Source organism: Schistocerca serialis, chromosome 10 (genome assembly GCF_023864345.2).
Source record: "Schistocerca serialis cubense isolate TAMUIC-IGC-003099 chromosome 10, iqSchSeri2.2, whole genome shotgun sequence".
NCBI lineage: Eukaryota > Metazoa > Arthropoda > Insecta > Orthoptera > Acrididae > Schistocerca > Schistocerca serialis.
In genome coordinates, this window is record NC_064647.1 from 58,150,029 (window position 1) to 58,174,607 (window position 24,579).

General features: G+C 39.9%; 1 protein-coding gene across 2 annotated transcripts in view; it reads left to right on the forward strand.

The window, feature by feature from the left end:
- The window catches only part of LOC126425107 (uncharacterized), a 92,242-nt gene that overhangs the window by 29,140 nt on the left and 38,523 nt on the right, over positions 1 to 24,579 (forward strand). For both annotated transcript variants that reach the window (XM_050088034.1, XM_050088033.1), the window contains exons 6-7: positions 12,767 to 12,906; positions 20,240 to 20,385. In XM_050088034.1, the coding sequence (XP_049943991.1) occupies positions 12,767 to 12,906; positions 20,240 to 20,385 (286 nt within the window). The remainder of the gene's footprint in view (positions 1 to 12,766; positions 12,907 to 20,239; positions 20,386 to 24,579) is intronic.

The following is a 24,579-nucleotide window of genomic DNA, read 5'->3' on the forward strand; positions in this document are numbered from 1 at the left end:
CTTATCTCTGTTCTGTGGCAAATTTTGACTCTTAACTTGACCAATCACTCATAGACTTAACTTCTGTAGGTAAGTTTTTGCATACGTCTTGCAGCTCACTGACTGCATTTGTCACATTTTTTACCGATGCATCCACTTGGGATTGTGTCTCCTGAATTTGGGAATATGCTTCACTGAGGTTTTGTAACTCAACTTCTAATTGTTCCTGTTTATTGTCTACAGATGACACTCCTTCCATCAACGTATTTATATTGCGGGATATGTCAGTAATTATTTCATTTTAGTTGTTTACCTAGCTTGGTCAACTTGCCACATAGTTTGTCAGATAGTTCAGTGCGTATAGTTTTGCTCATCTCACTGAACTGTTGACGAATACTATTCTTGAAATTGTTGAATGCCTGCTTTTGCTGTGTCAACTGTTGTCCTATACCCTTAAGTTGTTGTTACATTTTCCTGAAATTCCTCTTTTGTAAACTGTTGTGTTTTTTGTTGCATGAGTTGTATCAAATTGTCTCTCACTAGTTTTTACATTGTTTGTATGAGTTTTTTCCTGTTCCTACATTTGCAATGTCATGAGCAAGTAATCAAAGGAATTTTTGCTGTTGCGCCCTTCTGTTTCACTGTTTGAAAAAAATGTTTCCCGGTGAGAACTGAGAAATTGTCTCATGGAACGCCATAAAAGTGACATCATGATTAGTTATATTGCCAGTCTCGTAATTTTTTGATAGTAGGACGCCAGCTTCGTTGTTTTGGTTGCCATCGGCCAGTTCACGAGCTGGTGCGTTACCCTCATCTGTTGCCGAGTTTGGATTTCCATCTTGGCCTACTGCATTTTGTAATGAATTTTCAACAATGGTCATTCCCTTTGACTCCATTGTAAATAGTTTAACAAAATTACGAATACATTTTTTTTTTTTTTTTTTTTTTTTTTTCGGAAATGAAATTTTGTCTTTACCAGATTTAGCTGCATATTCACTAATGAACCTGATTGTTATCTGACAGTCTTATAGAATTTGAATGACTTATCTTGCGCTTTAGAAATGACTTTGTACAAACTTTCGCCTTTCCCGTGGAAGTGCACTTTCCTTAAAGGATATTAATTGGAAGGAAAAGAGATTATCTACTGCCAGAGAGACAGTGCCAAGAGCGGTAATATAAGCATGCAGTAAAGCAGCTTCCTATCTTTATCACTGAAATCGGCACCCCTGGCTTGTCTCATTTATAGGCAGAATTTAATTTTAATTTTCTCCCTTAATGTTTTTGTCATTCTCAATCTTGTGGACATGTAACAAATGCAATGACAGTTTCATTAGTTTCTTGTAAAAATAGTATAAATCATTTATCTCAACAATTTTTCTCAACAATTGAAAGGTCTGTTCATGTTTCGCGTGGCGCCATGCTGTAAATGATCACCATTGAATAGATATATATGTGGGACAAATGGAAATGATTAATAATTGCTTGAATAATAGGAGAAATTGGTTGGAAAGAATAATTGAAAGAAACTGGAAGGTGATTCATGAATATATATACGAGGGTCGGTCAAAAAGTAATGCCTCCCATTTTTTTTCTACTTAAAGAAATTAAGTTAAGTGAAAAATTTGAATTTGGCGCCATTCCTCAAACCTTCTTCTGCAATCCACTGCAGTAGTAACTTTCTGTGTCAACAGGTGGCAGCACAGCAGAAGTTTGTAAGATGGCCGACATCGATGTTCGTCTGAGACAGCGTTGTGTGATTGAATTCTTGAATGCAGAAGGTGAAACGCCCATACGCATTCATGAAAGACTGAAGAAGGTGTGTGGTGTTGTGACAGTGGATGTCAGCACTGCTAGACGATGGGTTCGTCGTTGTAAGGAAGCTGAAGGGCAAACACCGTTGACTGACGAAAAGCGGAGCGGCAGGCCGGTGAGTGCAGTGACTCCACACAACATTCAGCAAGTTGATGACATCATTCGTGGTGACCGTCGGGTGACTGCAGATGAAGTGTGTCGCATTATTTCTCTTAGTAAAGGCAGTGTGATCACGATTATTAAACAATTGGGGTACTCAAAAGTTTGTGCACGGTGGGTGCCAAGAATGTTAACCGATCAGAATAAAGAGGCAAGGAAAACAATAGCCTCCCAACACTTGCAGCGCTTCCGTTTGGAGGGAGATGAGTTTCTGAAAAAAATTGTGACCGGGGACGAAACATGGGTGCATTTTTTTGAACCCGAATCAAAGAGGCAGTCAATGGAGTGGCGTCACACAAGCTCGCCGAGGAAGAAAAAATTCAAAACTGTGCGATCGGCAGGGAAAGTTATGGCAACAGTTTTCTGGGATACAGAGGGTGTGATTCTGGTTGATTTTTTGGAGCAGGGATGCACAATAAATTCTGTTCAATACGTCACAACCCTCAACAAACTTAAAGCACGTCTTCAGCGAGTTCGCCCAACAAAATCAATGGCAGATGTTCTTCTTTTGCATGACAATGCAAGACCACACACCAGTCGTCACACCTCTGACGAGATTGTCAAAATTGGATGGGAAGTTTTGCCTCATCCCCCATACAGCCCTGACCTGGCACCATCAGACTTCCATCTGTTCGGACCACTAAAAGAAGCTCATCGTGGGATTCATTTTGAAGATGAGGAGGCCGTCAAAACATCCGTGCGTCAATGGCTTAGGAAGCAGAGCTGTGATTTTTACCGTGATGGGATACATGCCCTTGTTCAAAGATGGACCAAAACTGTAGAGATGGGCGGAGATTACATTGAAAAATGACAAAATGATCCTCAATGTTGTGGTTTTCAACCTATGTAATTGCATTTAAATTTCCTGACAATTAAACGTAGAAAAAAAAATAGGAGGCATTACTTTTTGACTGACCCTCGTATATGCAGTTCTGGGTGACTTTAACTGATACCAATATCAACAGACCTTCAGTATCAATACATTCAAAGTCAATATTCACATTAATTCCATTGTGCTTAGTCTTGGTTATAACAATGCCGATGCAGGATCGCTGTTCGTGCAAATTCCTCTTGTCTGCTCCAAACCTCCTGATGCAGGATCCCGGTGGCAGGTGAAATGATGAGCACACAGGATGCACATCTCACATACGCAAATTAATTTTACCTTTCTAATAAGTTTTTATAACACTTTTAATGTGTGGTTGAGATACAAATTTTTTAACAATGCTGGTACAATGGATCCAAGCATACATCTTCACACTACCTCTTACAGAAACAAACAGGTGAATATACAGGAATTAATCAGTTGAAGTGTGTGTTTCTTTTTTTCATGAAGATGTATCAAAACATTATCCTTGCCGCAAAACAACTCGTTAATTTACATTTGGTGTTGTGTATATCCCATTCAGTTTACATATAGCTTACATGTATGAAAAGAAAAGAATGAAAAAATAAGATTCAACACACATGCCTATCTCCTAGCCTCCTCTGCAACATCAGGAGGTAGTTTAAAAATGGCTTGTTCAACAGAACTAATAAAATCATTCACTGTCAAATGGTCGGGCGTCTGTGCAAAATTTAAACCTTTCCCTTGCACAGATAAAGCCCCATTGTCAGAAGCTTCCTTTCTCTGTGAGTTTTATCACAGCCTGTAGAGATATACTATTAGACTTTGAGCCACGGAATATTTAAACTTCTCCAAATTCTGGGCAGGTACAGAATAAAATTCCCAGTCAGACTGCGACCATGAAGCACCTGCAGTCAGTCCCAAGAAAAAGCCAAAATTTTTGATGCAGTCATTACATGAAGCCAAAACGATTCCTCGGAAACAGAATCCAAATGTCGATGAGTGTAATGTATCCTTCCATGAACATGAGGTGCGCCAGCATATTTATTGATCAGATTGCTAGCAGTGGAATTAATATGACGCACAACTTTGGCAAGTGTTGGAACAATATTTTGATCACAACACCTCTACAAAAATGACAATGCACATTGCACTCACCAACAGTTGGCTTTTGTTTCCAAAGAATTGTTTTGGCGTATTTTAAGGATTGCTTCAAAAATTTTGGTCACTGTCTGGTTAGGAATTTCATTGTGTATCTGCCGGCATTTGGTAAAGTTTGAAAACTGCTCAAGCTGGAAGTTTTAATCTCCCCCTGCTTTCCTTCCATCTATTGTCCACATCAAATAGTCCCCACTCCAAGTAATTAATAAGCAAAGTCTTTTATGAAAATTGAGAGGAGCGAAGATTACAATAAACTTTAGAGTTTACTTAGCTTGTCATGCTGAGATGGCTCCAGTTGTTCTTGTCTAGGGGTCTGATTCTTGAAGCTGAAAATCTAACGTTAGGTCCTCACAGTAGGTTTGAACTAAATGAATTGGAAGATTGTTGTTGCAGAATTTTTTACATCAATATATTTTACACTGATTATCTCACATTTTAGTATATCGTACACCATTTTGAGTTTTCATGTTAACAAAGCTGAAGCTACTTTGTTCGCACCTATTATACAAAACTACGTCTGATCACATCAGAGGCAAGCTTATGACTTTCACACTTTGTGGAAATAACAATATTCCAAAGGGTTTATAATTTTTCTTAACAAATGAATTCCTACTAGTTTTTGTTACATTATTAATTTCGATTACTATTTCATAAATGAATCCAGAAATAAACTTAGTAAACAGTACAGGATTGCGTAATTAATAATACGCATTTTAAGTGTGCAAATAATTCATAATTTCAGATCTTTCTTAAAAAAATTAACTGTTCATTCAGAACTAGTAGTTATCGATTGTAACATCAAAACTAAAATATTTTATGAAGTCATTATTTTCTGAAATATAATATATTGTGTGTAAAATTATTTGAAAGTTTTCATAAAAGCAACTGAGATAATATTGATCTGTCTAAAATTCGAAAAATGATACTGGTATCGATAATTACTGTTGGGGAAAAGTAATACTAGAGGAGGATGTCTCGTTACAAAGTCTAATATTATATCTCAATGTATTGTGATAAAGCTCATGGAGAAATTTAGTTTTTGATGACGCACCTTTACCTGTGCAAGGAAAAGATTTAAATTTTGCACTGACGCCCAAACCTTGGCCAGTGGTTGTTTTATTAGTTGTGATCAACAAGCTGTTCTTAGAGTACCTCCTGATGTTGCAGAGGAGCCCAGGAAGGAGGCATGTTGTGTGTCGACTGGTCGCATCCCCTTGAGAATATCATCACAGCAGTTGAGAGGACTGCTTTATGTTCACTTAGTTTATCCGGATATTGTTATTTTACCTGCAGGCAAGGGCAATGCTACTGTTGTTTTGGACAAGTGGGAGTATATTCAAAAGATGCAGTGTTTACTATGTGAGTCAGAGTATCGCAGTATTGGTGCTGATCTGACAAAAAGAGACCAGTAAACCTCCTGAAGAAAAGTTTCTTATCGCAGACCATCAGGAGTCTCAATTTGTATTGTGCTGTAAACCGTGGCCTTCCGAAGGTTCATAAGGAAGGAGTTCCTCTTTGTCCGGTTGTGAGTAACATTGGCAGGCTGACATACAATGTACCTTGCCAGTATGTTAGGCCCTATAGTAGGTTGCTGCAAGCATCACATCAAGAACTCAGTGGACTGCTTGCATTTGTTAGAGAGAAGGTGTGTGAATGAACTGATATTCTAATAAGTTTTGATGTGCTATCTCTTTTTGCTTGGGGTTCTCTGCCTGATTCGGTACATTTGATTAAGTTTGGTTTGGTTGTTGAATTAATGAACCTATTTTGACATGTGTTGATTTCAACTTCCTTTTTATTCAATGACCAATACTATGAGCAGATGGATGGAGTTGCGATGGGAAGCCTGTTGTCATTTATTATTGCCAGTTCGTTTATGGAAAATTTTAAGGAACATGCCTTGAAGTCGGCACCTTTGAAACCTGAGTGTTTTTACAGGTATGTAGATGATACCTGAATTTAATTCACCCAACTATTTGCTTCATGATGGAGGTGGAATAGGATAGCAGTCTTCTCTTGCAAGATGTTTTAGATAGGAGGAAGGTTGATGGTATGCTGGGACATGGCATTTATAGGAAGCCCACTCACACAGACTTCTATCTGAAGGCTGGTAGTTGTCAGCGTACGGCTCAATGTGAAGAGGAGCTTCTTATCTTGGTTCATGGGGCCCATGCCACCGGGTACCCTGAGTTAGCCCATCTTAAAGTCACCTTTTGTCAGAATGGCTACAGTGGAAGACAGAGCAGATGTGTGTTGCAGTATTGACTAGCTGTGCAGTGGGTGAGTGATAGTAATACTGAGATGGCAAAAAGTCTATGGCCTTTTTGCCATATAGAGGGAGCATTTCAAACAGGGTTGGTCGTATGTTATGGAAACATGAGGTGAAATGTGTTCTGTGGTCACCATCTAAGATCAGGGTCCTTTTTGGTCCCATAAAGTACAATCTTGGATTGTGTAGGGCAAGTGTCTCCCATATCCCTTCCAGGTATGGCATGTCATGTATTGGTGAGACCATAGGGACTCTGTAGGATAAGTGTACTGAGCATAAGCATCACACATGCTTGTACAACAGCTGAGCAAATCTGCTCGTGTTCACTGGATAGTGTTACTAAGGAAGCTGTTGAAATCATATTAGCAAGTAACCTTATAAATACAGATGGTGGTTTTTGTTTAAATTCTGAGTGGAATCACGTTCTCTCCCTTGTCAAGAAACAGAGGGATTGAGTTAATGCTACCTCACCCGTCGATTATTAATTTCAGTGTCTATAACTTCCGGCTCTGTCGTCTTTGGTTTGTGATGGCGCTAGTGTTTACAGTGTGTGTTTTATCTTTGCAGTGGTTTTAAATCACCTTGCCAGCACTTTCTTGCTGCAGTTTTGTCTTGAAAATGTCAGGTTGTGCTCCTGTCAAAATATAGTCAGTTTTCAATTGTCACCCGCCTGCATTTATAAACTGGTAATTTTCACTTAGTCCAATAACTCTTGAAGACAAAGAAAACATTTCTCCCCGAAAATATCTAGCTGATTAAATTCAGGCCTCATGGAAGGTGGGGGGTTGCCAAAATCACAAAATTTGTGTAAATATTGAGTTGTGAGGCTTTGGTTATCCTTTGAGCACCCTAGTCTACCTCGTGAGGCGAGTCATATTACAGTGTCTCTAATTCCATCACATGCAGATTTCCTGCGGCTTCTTGCAAAAAAGTTTCACTCAGAATTTTACACCAAAATCTGCTAGGTGATCAGACAGCATTGTGAAATTCTTACAGTTTTTTGCATTGGACAACAGACTCACTTCTAAAGTAGTGCCTTTGTCAGAGAAGTTTTTATTTCTGAGTTTACGATACTAAGAAGGAACAAATATTGTTTTTATGTTACCTGGTATTTGTGCGTCCTTGAAATGACTTTGGCCACTCACTAGGCAACAGAGTTGTCCTTAGCGACACACTGTTTGGCTCTTGGCACATTTAGTTATGGTGTCACGATGGATGCTGATTGTGAGCAAAGAGTGAACATTAATTTCTGATTTAAGCTCAAGAAAACTCCTAGTGAAATATGTACAATAATTAACTGAGCATATGCAGAAGAGAGACTTTCAAGAAGTCGTGTTTTCGAGTTGCACAGAAGGTTTCGTGAAGGTGGAGATTCAGTGCAAAATGATCCCTGGTCGCCTGTCCATAGTGCATACTGATGTAAATGTGGAGCGTGTGAGACAGTTACTGTAAGAAGACCGTCATGTAACTGTGAGTGTGATATCAGAACTTAATTTGAACCATGTTGTGTGTCATAAGATTTTATAGCAAGATTTAGGGAAAAAGAAACTTAATGCAAAACTCATCCTTCACACACTAACAAACAAAAGAGGAAAGAAAAACAATTTCAGCTGAACTACTGTATAGAGCCAGATGTGATCCTACATTTCTGTCCAAGATTATTGCTGGCGATAAAAGTTGGTGCTGCCAGTAAGACCCTCACACAAAACGTCAAAGTGCTGAATGGCCGAGTCCTGGGTCGCCAGCCTTTGAGAACAAAGACAGTGATCATCATGTTCTTTGATAGTAAAAGATCAGTTCAACCTAAGTATGTACCTCCAGGTCAAACAGTGAACCACTGTCTTTACATCAAAGTTTTGAAACATTTGTGACAAGCAGTTTGATGTCATCACCCTGACTGGTTGTATTCTCAGGACTGTTTCTTATTGCATGACCACAAGACCCTATACTGCTTTATCTGCTAGAGAAGCTGGCCAGGCATTCTGTTATTTCCATCTGACATCTGCCATATTCGCCTGACATCTCGCCTTGCAGTTTTTTCTTGTTTCTGTGAGTGAAAAGGCAACTTAAAGGAAAGCTTCATCAAGATATTGTGGACATTCAATGGGTTGTGACAAATGAGCTTAAAAGCATCACAGTTGGAAATTTCCCTGCTTGCTTCCAAGACTTCCAGAAAAGTAGGCAACTGTGTGTAGGGACTGTTGTGGATCTTTTATGACAAAGTGAGCTTATGGTTTCACGCAGATTTGTCACTTTCTTTTTCTCAGTAAACCTACAAGTTTTGTCAGAAAGGAAGGAACTGCAATTGTATTGTGTCTTAGGCTGTCAGCTGTGTAAAAGCTTTTTTGTACTTACTCATACGAAATAGATGAAGATGGAATGCACAGTAGCTTTACTGTTTTCTGGGTGAAAATCTTGGCTGGCAACAAACGGGTAATTCTTTGCAAAATCAGGCGGGGCAAATATTACACCAAGCTTAACAGTTCACTCTACAGTTTTGAAATATTGTTTCATACTTTCAAAGAAAGTGGCTAAGTTAGAGATTTTTGATACCACCTCTGTGACAAAATCATATACTGGTAGTAGGCCAGTGTGAAGTGCTACACGATTTGTTTGTATCCACTATTAGTACTTAAATTTCTTCGGGATCAGTTTTCTTGCACAGATTAGTAAGGAGTAATTCAGCTGCATTTTTGTGAATCTTATTTCGATACTTTTTGCCTTTTTAGTGAACTAGCAATCTGCCCCAGCTTCACACAGGGAACATCACAGTAAGACTCAGTTTTTACAGTTTTAACACCTAATTCAACAAAACCCGACTCTAATTTCATAGAATGGGCACATGATTAGTGAAACTGAACAGTTCAAATTTCTAGGTGTTCAGATAGATAGTAAAGTGTCGTGGAAAGCCCATGTTCGGGATCTTGTTCAAAGACTTAATGCTGCCATTTTTACTATTCGAACAGTATCTCAAGTAAGTGATTGTTCGACATGAAAATTAGTCTACTTTGCTTATTTTCATTTGCTTATGTCATATGGTATTACATTTTGGGGTAATTCTTCCCATTCTGAAAGGATACTTTTGGCTCAGAAATGGGCGGTTCAAGCAATAAGTGATGAACTTTCAGTAAGCTACCACACTTTCAGATCGAAACTGAAGAATTTACTCATGGATCATTCCTTCTATTCTGTCGAGGAGTTCCTTGAAAAATTAAACTGATTCTTGTTGTATTGTTGATTTGTTTATTTAAACTTATGGCTTGACTTTTTTTGGGTTCATAAACATTTTATTTTTACCTGTTATTACTCTTATGTTGTAATTTCATGTACTGACACGTTCCATGACCTTGGAGAGATTTGGTCGTAGGGAGCTTGATGTGTAAATAAAATGTAGTTACGACTGAATGACTAGTTAGGCTTAGTGGTAATGAATTACATACATGAACCTTCCCCCTGATTCAGTCTATTAGTAAAAACTATAATGTAATAGTGATAGATATAAAATATACTTACTGTGTGGCAACTGGAGAACTCGGAAAGGTACACTAATGGGGAAAATACACACCACCAGAAAAATAATTAATGTAGAGTAACAAAATTTCAGGAATACATTTGTCTAGATAATATACAGGGAAAAATGTATATAAACTTTGAACTGTCATAGACAATTTGTTTCCCGTTCTACAAGGTTAAATATCTGTGAGGAAGTAAGTTATGTTTCTTCAACAGGTGGCAGCAGTGTCAATGAAGTAACTGCAACATGGCGGATGTGCGTTTTCAGTTCTAGTACTGTGCTACGCATTCTGAAGAAAGGCAGGTTTTGTTTGTACATTCCAAGGCTGGTGCAACAGCTAAGTGACGACGATTCAGATCGAAGGTTAGAATTTTGTGAATGGGTTCAGGAGATGGTGAGATGTGAACCGAGATTTATGGGTAGCAAAATTTGGTCGAATGAAGCCCAATTCAAACTCAATGGAACTGTCAATAAGCACAATTGTGTGTACTGGGCTGAAGATAATCCTCACATTACAGTTGAAAAGGCTGTGAATTTGCCTGGTGTAAATGTGTGGTGTGGTTTGTCTGCAAGAGGACTCCTTGGGCCTTTCCGCTTTGAAGGTACTGTTACTGGAGAAGCATACCTAACAATGCTTGCTGACTCCATATTCCGTGCCATTTGTGCATTATACTGTAATGGTGAGTTTTATTTCCAACAAGATGGCACCCCGCAGCACTATCATAGGGACGTACGACCATACTTGGATAACAGTGTGCCAGGCCAGTGGATAGGACGCAGGGGACCAGTCTAGTTTCCTGCACACTCTCCAGACCTTACGCCGCTGGATTTCTTCTGATTGGGCACAGTAAAAGATGAACTGTACAAACGTAAACCACGTAACGTGGACACACTTTGGGATTAGATTCAGGCAGTGTGCGCAGAAATCTCATTTGTCACTTTGGTACGATGTACGGAATCATTGGTGACTCTTACTCAGAAATGTATTGATGCTGAAGGCCACCAGTTTGAACATTAATCACATTTGCAAAGTACATTTATTTTTCCAATTGGACTTTAAGCTATCCCTTTTCCAGAAATTTAACATTGTAGAATGGGAAATATATTTTCTATGATGCTTCAAAGTGTGTGTACATTTTTTTGACGCACCCTGTATTTAAGTGATGAACATTGCAAGATAACAGGTTAATGTAAGCACGAGAAAATACATTGCAAATTTGAAATGCTAGTACATTAATAACTGATGTAACTGCCACAATGTTGAATGCAAGCACACAAACTGTGTGCATTATGTTGTACATGTACCAGATGTCAGTTTGTGGGATGGATTTTCATGCCTGTTGAACTTGATCGGGCAATACAGGGACAATTAATGCTGCTTGTGGATGACACTGTAGTTGTTGTCCAATGATCTCCCATACATGGTTGATGCGGGAGAGATCTGGTAATTGAGCAGGTCAAGGCAACATGTCGACACTCTGGAGATTGTGTTGGATTACAAAGTGGTATGTGTAGGTGAGCATTATCCTGTCAGGAAACATCTCTTGGAATGCTCTTTAGGAAGTAGTGGCACAACACGTCAAATCACCAGATTGATGTACAAATTGCACCCCGTACCATAATTTCAGGTTTAGGTCCACTGTTTCTATTATGCTGACAGGTTGATTGCAGGCCATCAACTGGCACTGAGGCAGAACCAGGCTTTGTGAGAAAAAGCAACAGGCCTCCACCCAGTCTGCCAATGAGCTCTCACTTGACACTGCTGAAATGGCAAATGGCAATGGTTTGGGGCCTGTGGAATGCAAGCTACAGGGCATCTGGATTGGAGCTGTCCGTGAAATAACTGACTTATAACAGTTTGTTGTGTCACTGTGGTGCCAACTGCTCCTAAGATTGCTGCTGGAGATACGGTACAATTCACCAGAGCCGTATGCCAAACACAATCCTATTAAATGATCTCGCTTAATCTCATCGAGGTGCTGATAATGTCGACTTTGTTGTCTTACAGGTATTCTTGACTAACATCAGCTCACCACATCTAATGTCAAAGATAATTAACGCTCGCAAAACAGTATGTGTTTAAAGCAAACCTGATTTGCATCCTTACAATGACACCGCTAGCGCCCACTCTTATGCGACTGTTGTGAAATTTCCGACATCATCTTTTGGATGGAGAAACATGCCTGCAAACTTTTGTTTGTTGCACATGTCCTCCTTGGTGTTTTAAATTTACAATGTTTTGGAGTCAGTGGCTCCCTCTGGCAGGAGGACTGAAGGGGAGGAAGAGGGTTGACGGAAAAGGACTGGCGAGGTTTAGGAAATGGGGAGAGGTCAGGAAAGTAACCTGGAACCTGCGTGAGTGGAGACTTACCGGACCCAGGGTTCTGGGTGACTTTCCTGAACGCTTCCCATTTCCTAAACCTCACCAGTCTTTTTCCTTCACCCCTCTTTCTTCTCCTTCAGACATTCTCCCAGAAGAGGGCACGACAGTCTCCAAAAGCTTGCAAATGTAAATACCTTTCTGTGCGTTTTCTTGCTGCTGCCTGGTGTGTAGATTTTTTTGTCTATCCTATTTACATTCTTTCCAAAATAGATCATTTTCATTGATATGTTAGTAAAAACTGTATCAAAAGCTGTATAGTAGTACTTGAGGTTAGTCTGATCGGAGTATCAGCATGAACAGTTTGGTGTACATTTAAGTGAACTGATGTGAACTGTGTTCGTTAATTATCAACCAAATTTCAAACAGCTCATAGCAGAAATGATCACTGCAAAAGAACTTGAAAGTAACTTCTCACTTATTGTGTAATGAAATACTAGATTTAAAATAAAATAAATGTGTTTCCTCATTAATGTTAAATGTTAGTTCTTAAATAAAATGGTTCTCCTTGAATCGGTTCAATGAGTTGGTGATTCCCAAAGGAATGTTGGTGGTCATCCATCATACAGACAGTAGGAGACATAATGTATAATTTGATAAATACACACTTTACCCTGTTAATCATTCATTTCTGTGGTTTTTTAGTTCTACTGAGCTAGAAATTTCACGCATCAGCCATGACATCAGCTTAGAAATAGACCAAAAAAGTGCACAGATGCAGCGTGGCTTTGCTAATCTGTTAAACTGGAATGAAAGTTTCTTTGCTGAAATGATGAAAACAATAGGTAAGTTTTTCAGCAGTTTAGATTCAGCATGACTGTTGTTTTCATAAATTTTAATATTATTTCTGCTTTCAGGAAGTAGTTTTGCAGTTTCTGTTCTAGTTAATCTTGCTTACACCTCCAATTTACATTTTATGTAGTTTGGGGATGTAGATGCCCATACAGTTTGTATAATTTACTACTTGCCATGCTCTTTATTGCAAAGATTAAAAATGCAGGTGTGCATTGCAACTCCAAAAAACATTACTCATTGAATAATAGGATACTACAGCCATCACGGTTTCTTAAATGTAATATGTAATATACTTTTGCTTCTATGGTGGCTACCTATTTTGCTGTCTTAATACTCCACGTGACTTCAGCATCTGATGCCGTTTGTTTCTTTTGGCATTAACTAACAAGGAGAGGTCCCCATTGTTGGAATGGACATTTTGAAACATCGACGTAGTAATGTAGGTTAAGATCCCAGATATCGCACCCATTCACCCTGGTGGGCCCTTGTTTGCAAGTAATTTACGGGAACAATTTGTAATTTTATCTGACTATTGATATATCTTTAAAGGAGAAGATTAATGTAGCCTGGTTGTAAGGTGTAATAGCTACTGTAAGGCCTTCATGTGGTGAAGCTCATAGGTTTGAATCTCAAGTGCCTTAACTTTTTTATTTTTAAATCTTCACCAAATTGACTTTGATAATTATTTTTATTCAATTAATTAGTTTAAATGTAATTTTTTAATTCTATTCCTGTGTTATATTTTAATCATTGTAGAAATTTTCATTTGTTTCCATTTTTTCTTTATATCATTCTTTTTCTACTTGTAATTTTTGTGAAAAATATATCTAAAAACAAAGATGATGTGACTTACCGAACGAAAGCGCTGGCAGGTCGATAGACACACAAACACACACACAAAATTCAAGCTTTCGCAACAAACTGTTGCCTCATCAGGAAAGAGGGAAGGAGAGGGAAAGACGAAAGGATGTGGGTTTTAAGGGAGAGGGTAAGGAGTCATTCCAATCCCGGGAGCGGAAAGACTTACCTTAGGGGGAAAAAAGGACAGGTATACACTCGTGCGCACACACACACATATCCATCCACACATATACAGACACAAGCAGACATATTTAAAGACAAAGAGTTTCGGCAGAGATGTCAGTCGAGGCGGAAGTGAAGAGGCAAAGATGATGTTGAATGACAGGTGAGGTATGAGTGGTGGCAACTTGAAATTAGCGGAGATTGAGGCCTGGTGGGTAACGGGAAGAGAGGATATATTGAAGAGCAAGTTCCCATCTCCGGAGTTCGGATAGGTTGGTGTTGGTGGGAAGTATCCAGATAACCCGGACGGTGTAACACTGTGCCAAGATGTGCTGGCCGTGCACCAAGGCATGTTTAGCCACAGGGTGATCCTCATTACCAACAAACACTGTCTGCCTGTGTCCATTCATGCGAATGGACAGTTTGTTGCTGGTCATTCCCACATAGAATGCATCACAGTGTAGGCAGGTCAGTTGGTAAATCACGTGGGTGCTTTCACATGTGGCTCTGCCTTTGATCGTGTACACCTTCCGGGTTACAGGACTGGAGTAGGTGGTGGTGGGAGGGTGCATGGGACAGGGTTTACACCGGGGGCGGTTACAAGGATAGGAGCCAGAGGGTAGGGAAGGTGGTTTGGGGATTTCATAGGGATAAACTAACAGGTTACGAAGGTTAGGTGGACAGCGGAAAGACACTCTTGTTGGAGTGGGGAGGATTTCATGAAGGATGGATCTCATATCCTCGACTGACATCTCTGCCCAAACTCTTTGTCTTTAAATATGTCTGCTTGTGTCTGTATATGTGTGGATGAATATGTGTGAGTGTGTATACCTGTCCTTTTTTCCCCCTAAGGTAAGTCTTTCCGCTCCCGGGATTGGAATGACTCCTTACCCTCTCCCTTAAAACCCACATCCTTTCGTCTCTCCCTCTCCTTCCCCTCTTTCCTGATGTGGCAACAGTTTGTTGCGAAAGCTTGAATTTTGTGTGTGTGTTTGTGTTTGTTCGTGTGTCTATCGACCTGCCAGCGCTTTCGTTCGGTAAGTCACATCATCTTTGTTTTTATATATATTTTTCCCACGTGGAATGTTGCCCTCTATTATATTGTAATTTTTGTGAGTTTGAATATAATTGTGTTTATCGGTTTTGATATTAAAATATTTTAAAATGCCGATTTATCAGATAAAAAATAAATTTATATTGACTGTGCAATAGTGTCAAATGTATTTTTCAGTACAAGATATACATTTTTTTACGGTAATCATCATACAAACATTAAAACATAGCCTAAATTCATATTGTACTATGTACAAAATAATATATAAAAACAAAGATGAGGTGACTTACCGAACGAAAACGCTGGCAGGTCGATAGACACACAAACATACACACAAAATTCAAGCTTTCGCAACAAACTGTTGCCTCATCAGGAAAGAGGGAAGGAGAATAAGTGCAACGAAGATTTAAATGAAAGAAGGGATTATAGGTAAAATGAAATTCAAGAAAAATGAGGAATAGAAATAACCACTGCAATAGTGTGGACAAAAAAATGGAGTGATGAAATGAAAGAAATTAAATCAAAATTAATTCATAAAATGAATTAAAATCACTTGATCACGGATTTCAAATGGAAAAAAAATGAGAGATTGTCAGATGCAGAAATCGTGGATTTGATTAATGATAGCAGCACTCCGGACAATGTAGAGAGTGATTCTGCCGATTCTGAATACAGTGTTGTGTTTGAAGGTACATATTCCCGAATTTTCAACTGCTCATAACTGTGCAGTACACACATTTCTGCTGAACATCTCTTCTGTAAGAGATATATGTAGTTACATATAATGTGATATTCCTTTTAGAAAGCGAGATAGACGACAGCTTATCTTCAGATGCAGACGAGAATGATGTTGAAGGTGTTACTTCAAAACCAGCAGCTGTGCCGTATCCAAAAGATGTTGACTGGACTGAATTTGACACCCATTGACCTCTGCCTGTCAACACTACACACAAGCAGATTCTAGTGAATATGATGATTAAGGTTCTGTACAGGATTGCAGTAAAGTGTTCCTTACTGACAGTGACGTAAAAGAACTCAAGATACAGACAAATATGTACGCATCACAGACAATCCAGAAGAAAAGAAGAGGAAATAACATGAAGCCTAATTCAGTTTTGAGTTCCTGGAAGCCAGTGACAAAGTGAGATGAGGAGTTTCTTGAATACACTTTTCCACATGTTTATGTCAAGAAAGCCAAAAATTATGGACCACTGGAGCACTAATCCTGTCCTTAGTTGTAACTTCTGTCCCCAAGTTAAGAGTCATTTGCGTTTTACTCAGATACTGTCGTGCTCGCATCTTGTTGACAATTCTAAAGAGAAAAAACCAGGTGAAGATGGATTTCACCCACTTTATAAAGTTTTATGTTATTATAAGAATTTGAAGGAGTGATGTATCCAGGCATATTGTCCCATAGAAAAACTGACAATTGATGAAGGAATATGCCCATTTCGAGGTCGTGTGAGCTTCCATGTTTACATGCAAATAGGCCTCATAAGTATGAACTGAAGGTTTATGCTGTTGCTGAAGCCAGTAGTGGCCATGTTGTAAACTATGAAGTTTACACTGGTAAGCATATTGTTTACAATTCTTTGTCCGCTGTTGTATTGCAATTGTCTGACGGCGGCTTACTGAATAAAGGTCACACTGTTTGTTTACAGATTTTATTCCATTCCAGAGCTTTTTCAATGACTGGCTGACAAAGGTACTGGAGCTGTTGGTTCTGTGAATAAATGTAGGAAAGGATTACCTAAAGTTTTAGTATCTAATATGCTGAAAGAGGGGAAATGTCTTTCCCGCGTAAAGATAATGTATTAGCAATGAAGTGGAAGGATAAGAGGGACGTGTATACATTGTCTAAAAGGCATCAGGCCACATTTGGTACACATTACTAAGGAAAATAGGTCTATAGTAATGAAACCACTTTAAGTATTGGATTTTAATCTGAATAAAATTGGAGTGGATATTGGAGACCAGCGCCTTCAGTGCAATCCATTCCAGCACAGAATTGTGAAATGGTGGCGAAAATTATATTTCCATCTGCTGCTGATGGGAGTATCAAATGCTTTTTGGCTATATAATGCAGTGCACAACAAGAAACTCACAATAACAGACTTCATAACAGTGCTTGCAGCTCAGCTTGTTGAAGATGATACGCTTGAAGTCATATAAAGGAATGAAGGAACTGTAGGTTGGCTAACAAAGAGACATTTTTTTTGCAGGACATACCTCCAACTACAAAGAAATATGCTGCTCGTGTGTGTCACACGTGCAGTGCCAGGAGCAAGAAAGAGAATAGCAAAGTTTCTCACAAAGAGACATGGTACAAATGTGAACAGTGTGGTGTTTCACTGTGCCTGGAACCTTGCTTCAAAATTGTCCACAGTAAAAAAACAATATGATTCTGTGTGAAATTTGTATGCAGTTATTGTAGACTGACAGATGTTATGTTGTGCCATAATATTAGTTAAAAATGAATAACAATTGCATTCTCTTATCCAGGCAGACATACACTAAAATGCCATAGAGATGGGTATAGGCATGCGTATTCAAATGCTGATATACGTAAACATGCAGGATACGGCACTGCAGTTGGCAACACCTATACGACAACAAGTGTCTGGTGCAGTTGTTAGACTGGTTACTGCTGCTACAGCAGCAGGTTATCAAGATTTAAGTGAGTTTGAACGTGGTGTTATAGTGGGCGCACAAGCGGTGGGACACAGCGTCTCCGAGGTAGTGATGAAGTGGGGATTTTTCCCGTACGAGCATTTCACGATAGTGCTGTGAACATCAGGAATCCGGTAAAACGGCAAATCTCAGACATCGCTGCGGCCGGAAAAAGATCCTGCAAGAACGGGACCAATGACGGCTGAAGAGAATCATTCATGGTGACAGAACTGCAACCCTTCCGCAAATTGTTGCAGATTTCAGTGCTGGGCCATCAATAAGTGTCAGCATGCGAACCACTCAATGAAACATCATCTATATAGGCTTTCGGAGCCGAAAGCCCACTGGTGAACCTTTGATGACTGCACGACACAAAGTTTTACGCTTCGCCTGGCCACATCAATATAGGTGTTGGACTGTTGATGACTGGAAGCATGTTGCCTGGTCGAATGAGTCTCATTTCAAATTTTATCAAGCATGTATATGTATACGGGTATGGAGACAATCTCACGAATCCATAGATCCTGCATGTCAGCAGGAACTGTTAAAATTGGTGGAGGCCTCTGTAATGGTGTGGGGTGTGTGCAGTTGGGATGCCTTGAAACGTGCTTTCAGAAAAGATCTTCACCCCTGCTTTCTTACAGATTTATTGACAGTCCTGCAGGACTCATGGTGTCAATTCCCTCCAGCAACACTTCAGACATTAGTAGAGTTCATGCTACGTTGTCTCACAGCACTTTTGCATGCTCGTGGGAGCTCTACTGGATATTAGGCAGGTGCACCAATTTCTATGGCTCTTCAGTGTACATCAGAGACACGTACCACCATCCCCACACAGTTATCACCTGGAATCTTTTTAATCACTCTAGACCATACTGGCACACTTTGGAGACTGGCCACTTAGAAGCCACACTCACCCCTACCCCCTCTTCACCCCTGCCCCACCCCCTCCCCTTCACCCCTGCCCCACCCCCTCCCCTTCACCCCTGCCCCACCCCCATCCCCTTCACCCCTAGCCTACCCCCCTCCCCTTCACCCCTAGCCTACCCCTCTCCCCTTCACCCCTAGCCTACCCCCCTCCCCTTCACCCCTAGCCTACCCCCCTCCCCTTCACCCCTAGCCTACCCCCCTCCCCTTCACCCCTAGCCTACCCCCCTCCCCTTCACCCCTAGCCTACCCCCCTCCCCTTCACCCCTAGCCTACCCCCCTCCCCTTCAACCCTACCCCCCTTCACCCCTACTCCCCACCCTCTTCACCCCTACACCTCTACCACACACCCCCTACACCGCTACCACACACCCCCTTTACCCCTACCACCCCACTTCTCCCCTACCACCACCCCTCACCCCTACCCCCTCCCCTCATTCTTCACCCCTACCACCCTCTTCACCCCCACACATGCTTTCGCCCTCCCCCTCCCCTCTTCACCCCTACCACCCCACCTTCACCCTTACCCTCCTTCACCCCCCCCACCCACACTTTCACCTGCCTCCTCCTCTTTTCCCTCCTCCCCTCTTTTCCCTCCTCTTTCCCCCACTTATGCTCTTTTTTTCTGTTCACCCAGTGGACACAGTCCAATATTTTATTGTAATATTGTCTAGTGATACTGTTTGCTTATTTACATCCCAAAAAATTATTATGATGTAAATGGCACAGAGATGTTACTCTGGAACTGTTAGTTAGTAACATTTCCCATAGATCATTTGAACGATTCTTTTGTTAAATATATGTTAAATGAGTCTGTTTACGTAATTAGTGTTAACATTGAAGAACACTTTGTTTTGGTCCTACTCATGCAGCTACACTCTGGAGGAAGAATTTTCAAATCAACGAAGGCTGTTCAAATTCAAATTTTGGTTTCTTGTAGTTTCCTTAAATCACTTCACACAAATGCCAGGGTGGTTACTTTTAAAGAAATTTCTCAACTGATTTTCTTCTTTATCCTTTCCTACGCAATCTTATTCTCCATCTGTAATGACCTACAATGCCTTCCACCCCTCTTCTCTCTATCTCTCTCTTCGATATTTTTTTTTTTTTTTTTTTTTTTTTTTTTTTTTTTTAAATAAAAAAATTACTTTTCCTGTAGATGGAACAGTTCTCATCTCCAGTGTAGTATATTCACTGGAAACAAATTGTTTGGATTTTGCTTAGTTTCCAGTGCCCTTCATGTTCACTTCCACTGTTCCACACACCGTATTAAAGTCAAGTCACAACAACTTGTTTTTGTTAACACAGCAATGATCTTTTCTACTTGCACATTTTTTAGATGACCAGTGAGAATTGTATGTTGGACTTTCTAGCTAAGCTTAGAAAAATATGGGAAGCTTTGAAGGAGCCATTGTATGAAGGTACTATAATTTCTGAAAAATCTGATTAGTATCCAGATTTATACTGTGTAGCCCATGTACCACATTTCCTGAGCAGCTTACAGTTTACCCCAAGTTGGTAATTCAAAAGTTCTTATTGTACACATGCAAAATTTGTGGTTGCACTAATAACTAAATGTACATTCATGTCAACTATGTAGATCTTATTAGGTGAAAGCCCATTTGCAGGGAATGTGTTTCTATTTTCAGATGAATGTGCACACAAAAGACATGAAAGTCTGTTGACATTAAGTGAAAATCTAGCTCCATCAAATCTCGTAACACAACAATTTTCATCCGTGATCCAGAATCTTCTGGTTGAAAATGTTGCTGTAGCACATCTTGTGACGAAGCAGGTGAGCAGTTACTGTGTAGAAGATATTGTACTTATGTTTTTTTTACTGTTATGTTAAAGTACAATGAAAGCCTATTTCTCTTGGCGATACAGTTAAGAAATCAGCTATTTGTGATACAAATAGTAAATGGGAATAAAAAGGCATAACTTTAACAACACTGAGTATTACCCACCTTTTCTTTCAAATGTGCTATGGATTAGATGCCCTTAAGATTATTACCCTGTAGGTGTTATATAGTTACTTAATTTGGCCTGCCAGAATATCTGTGTCATTACTCCTGGAAAATTTCCTACCAGCAGACACAGTTAATAGATTGTAGGCTAAACAGCATTTTTACCAGCTATTTATATTTATTTGCCAGTATGCTGACGGGAGTCTGATATTACTAAGTCTACCTACCCATGATCTTCATCATCCGATAAATATCCGTAATGACAATTCAGTATGATGTTGTCTTTCACGGGTTTGTGGAACCATTCCTCCCTGGAAATGTAACATCAGGGAACTTGTGCAGAGTTCTGGTTTAACAAGCTCAGTGCAAACTTGGGGAGGAAGAAAGGGGTGAAATGAAGGCACATTGCCAGTCTGTACAAGGATCACATTTCAACGTTTAAAAAATGGCATCTATGTGGTGCTATTGGAATGTTGAAAGAAATGTTGTCAAAAGGTGAAAATTTCATGTTGTTGTTGTTGTTGTTGTTGTTGTTGTTGTGGTCTTCAGTCCTGAGACTGGTTTGATGCAGCTCTCCATGCTACTCTATCCTGTGCAAGCTTCTTCATCTCCCAGTACCTACTGCAACCTACATCCTTCTGAATCTGCTTAGTGTATTCATCTCTTGGTCTCCCTCTACGGTTTTTACCCTCCACGCTGCCCTCCAATGCTAAATTTGTGATCCCTTGATGCCTCAGGATATGTCCTACCGACCGATCCCTTCTTCTAGTCACGTTGTGCCACAAACTTCTCTTCTCCCCAATCCTATTCAATACCTCCTCATTAGTTACGTGATCTACCCACCTGATCTTCAACATTCTTCTGTAGCAACACATTTCGAAAGCTTCTATTCTCTTCTTGTCCAAACTATTTATTGTCCATGTTTCACTTCCATACATGGCTACACTCCATACAAATACTTTCAGAAACGACTTCCTGACACTTAAATCTATACTCGATGGTAACAAATTCCTCTTCTTCAGAAACGCTTTCCTTGCCATTGCCAGTCTACATTTTATATCCCCTCTACTTCGACCATCATCAGTTATTTTGCTTCCCAAATAGCAAAACTCCTTTACTACTTTAAGTGTCTCATTTCCTAATCTAATTCCCTCAGCATCATCCGACTTAATTAGACTACATTCCATTATCCTCGTTTTGCTTTTGTTGATGTTCATCTTATATCCTCCTTTCAAGACACTGTCCATTCCGTTCAACTGCTCTTCCAAGTCCTTTGCTGTCTCTGACAGAATTACAATGTCATCGGCGAACCTCAAAGTTTTTACTTCTTCTCCATGAATTTTAATACCTACTCTGAATTTTTCTTTTGTTTCCTTCACTGCTTGCTCAATATACAGATTGAATAACATCGGGGAGATGCTGCAACCCTGTCTCACTCCTTTCCCAACCACTGCTTCCCTTTCATGCCCCTCGACTCTTATAACTGCCATCTGGTTTCTGTACAAATTGTAAATAGCCTTTTGCTCCCTGTATTTTACCCCTGCCACCTTCAGAATTTGAAAGAGAGTATTCCAGTTAACATTGTCAAAAGCTTTCTCCAAGTCTACAAATGCTAGAAACGTAGGTTTGCCTTTTCTTAATCTTTCTTCTAAGATAAGTCGTAAGGTTAGTTTTGTCTCAAGTGTTCCAACATTTCTACGGAATCCAAACTGATCATCACCGAGGTCCGCTTCTACCAGTTTTTCCATTCGTCTGTAAATAATTCGCGTTAGTATTTTGCAGCTTTGACTTATTAAACTGATAGTTCGGTAATTTTCACATCTGTCAACACCTGCTTTCTTTGGGATTGGAATTATTATATTCTTCTTGAAGTCTGAGGGTATTTCGCCTGTCTCGTACATCTTGCTCACCAGATGGTAGAGTTTTGTCGTGACTGGTTCTCCCAAGGCCATCAGTAGTTCTAATGGAATGTTGTCTACTCCCGGGGCCTTGTTTCGACTCAGGTCTTTCAGTGCTCTGTCAAACTCTTCACGCAGTATAATATCTCACATTTCGTCTTCATCTACATCCTCTTCCATTTCCATAATATTGTCCTCAAGTACGTCGCCCTTGTATAAACCCTCTATATACTCCTTCCACCTTTCTGCTTTCCCCTCTTTGCTTAGAACTGGGTTGCCATCTGAGCTCTTGATATTCATACAAGTGATTCGCTTCTCTCCAAAGGTCTCTTTAATTTTCCTGTAGGCAGTATCTATCTTACCCTAGTGAGACAAGCCTCTACATACTTAAATTTGTCCTCTAGCCATCCCTGCTTAGTCATTTTGCACTTCCTGTCAATCTCATTTTTGAGACGTTTGTATTCCTTTTTGCCTGCTTCATTTACTGCATTTTTATATTTTCTCCTTTCATCAATTAAATTCAATATTTCTTCTGTTACCCAAGGATTTCTATTAGCCCTCGTCGTTTTACCTACTTGATCGTCTGCTGCCTTCACTACTTCATCCCTCAGAGTAACCCATTCTTCTTCTACTGTATTTCTTTCCCCCATTCCTGTTAATTGTTCCCTTATGCTCTCCCTGAAACTCTCTACAACCTCTGATTCTTTCAGTTTAACTAGGTCCCATCTCCTTAAATTCCCACCTTTTTGCAGTTTCTTCAGTTTCAATCTGCAGTTCATAACCAATGGATTGTGGTCAGAGTCCACATCTGCCCCTGGAAGTGTCTTACAATTTAAAACCTGGTTCCTAAATCTCTGTCTTACCATTATATAATCTATCTGATACCTTTTAGTATCTCCAGGATTCTTCCAGGCATACAACCTTCTTCTTTTATGATTCTTGAACCAAGTGTTAGCTATGATGAAGTTATGCTCTGTGCAAAATTCTACAAGGCGGCGTCCTCTTTCATTTTTTCCCCCCAGTCCATATTCACCTACTTTGTTTCCTTCTCTCCCTTTTCCTACTGACAAATTCCAGTCACCCAAGACTATTAAATTTTCGTCTCCCTTCACTACCTGAATAATTTCTTTTATCTCGTCATACATTTCATCTATTTCTTCATCATCTGCAGAACTAGTTGGCACATAAACTTGTACTACTGTAGTAGGCATGGGCTTTGTGTCTATCTTGGCCACAATAATGTGTTCACTATGCTGTTTGTAGTAGCTAACCCGCACTCCTATTTTTTTATTCATTATTAAACCTACTCCTGCATTACCCCTATTTGATTTTGTATTTATAACCCTGTAATCACCTGACCAAAAGTCTTGTTCCTCCTGCCACGGAACTTCACTAATTCTCACTATATCCAACTCTAACCTATTCATTTCCCTTTTTAAATTTTCTAACCTACCTGCCCGATTAAGGGATCTGACATTCCAGGCTCCGATCTATAGAACGCCAGTTTTCTTTCTCCTGATAACAATGTCCTCTTGAGTAGTCCCCGCCCGGAGATCCGAATGGGGGACTATTTTACCTCCGGAATATTTTACCCAAGAGGACGCCATCATTATTTAACCATACAGTACAGCTGCATGCCCTCGGGATAAATCACAGCTGTAGTTTCCCCTTGCTTTCAGCCGTTCACAGTACCAGCACAGCAAGGCCATTTTGGTTATTGTTACAAGGCCAGATCAGTCAGTCATCCAGACTGTTGCCCCTGCAACTACTGAAAAGGCTGCTGCCCCTCTTCAGGAACCACACGTTTGTCTGGCCTCTCAACAGATACCCCTCCGTTGTGGTTGCACCTACGGTACGGCCATCTGTATCCTTGAGGCACGCAAGCCTCCCCACCAACGGCAAGGTCCATGGTTCATGGGAGAGAGAAAATTTCATGTGAAGGTATTATTTGGATAATTCTTTACACATTTTGTAAATGCCTAACTCTTGATTACCAGTAATCTCTAGGAAAGACTTAGCCATACACTAGTTTTTGCGCAAAAAATTACCTATGAAAAGTTCACACTGGTTTCTTCACAGTTCAACCGAATCTTAAGAATAAGTTCATTTCAGTTAGTGGAAACA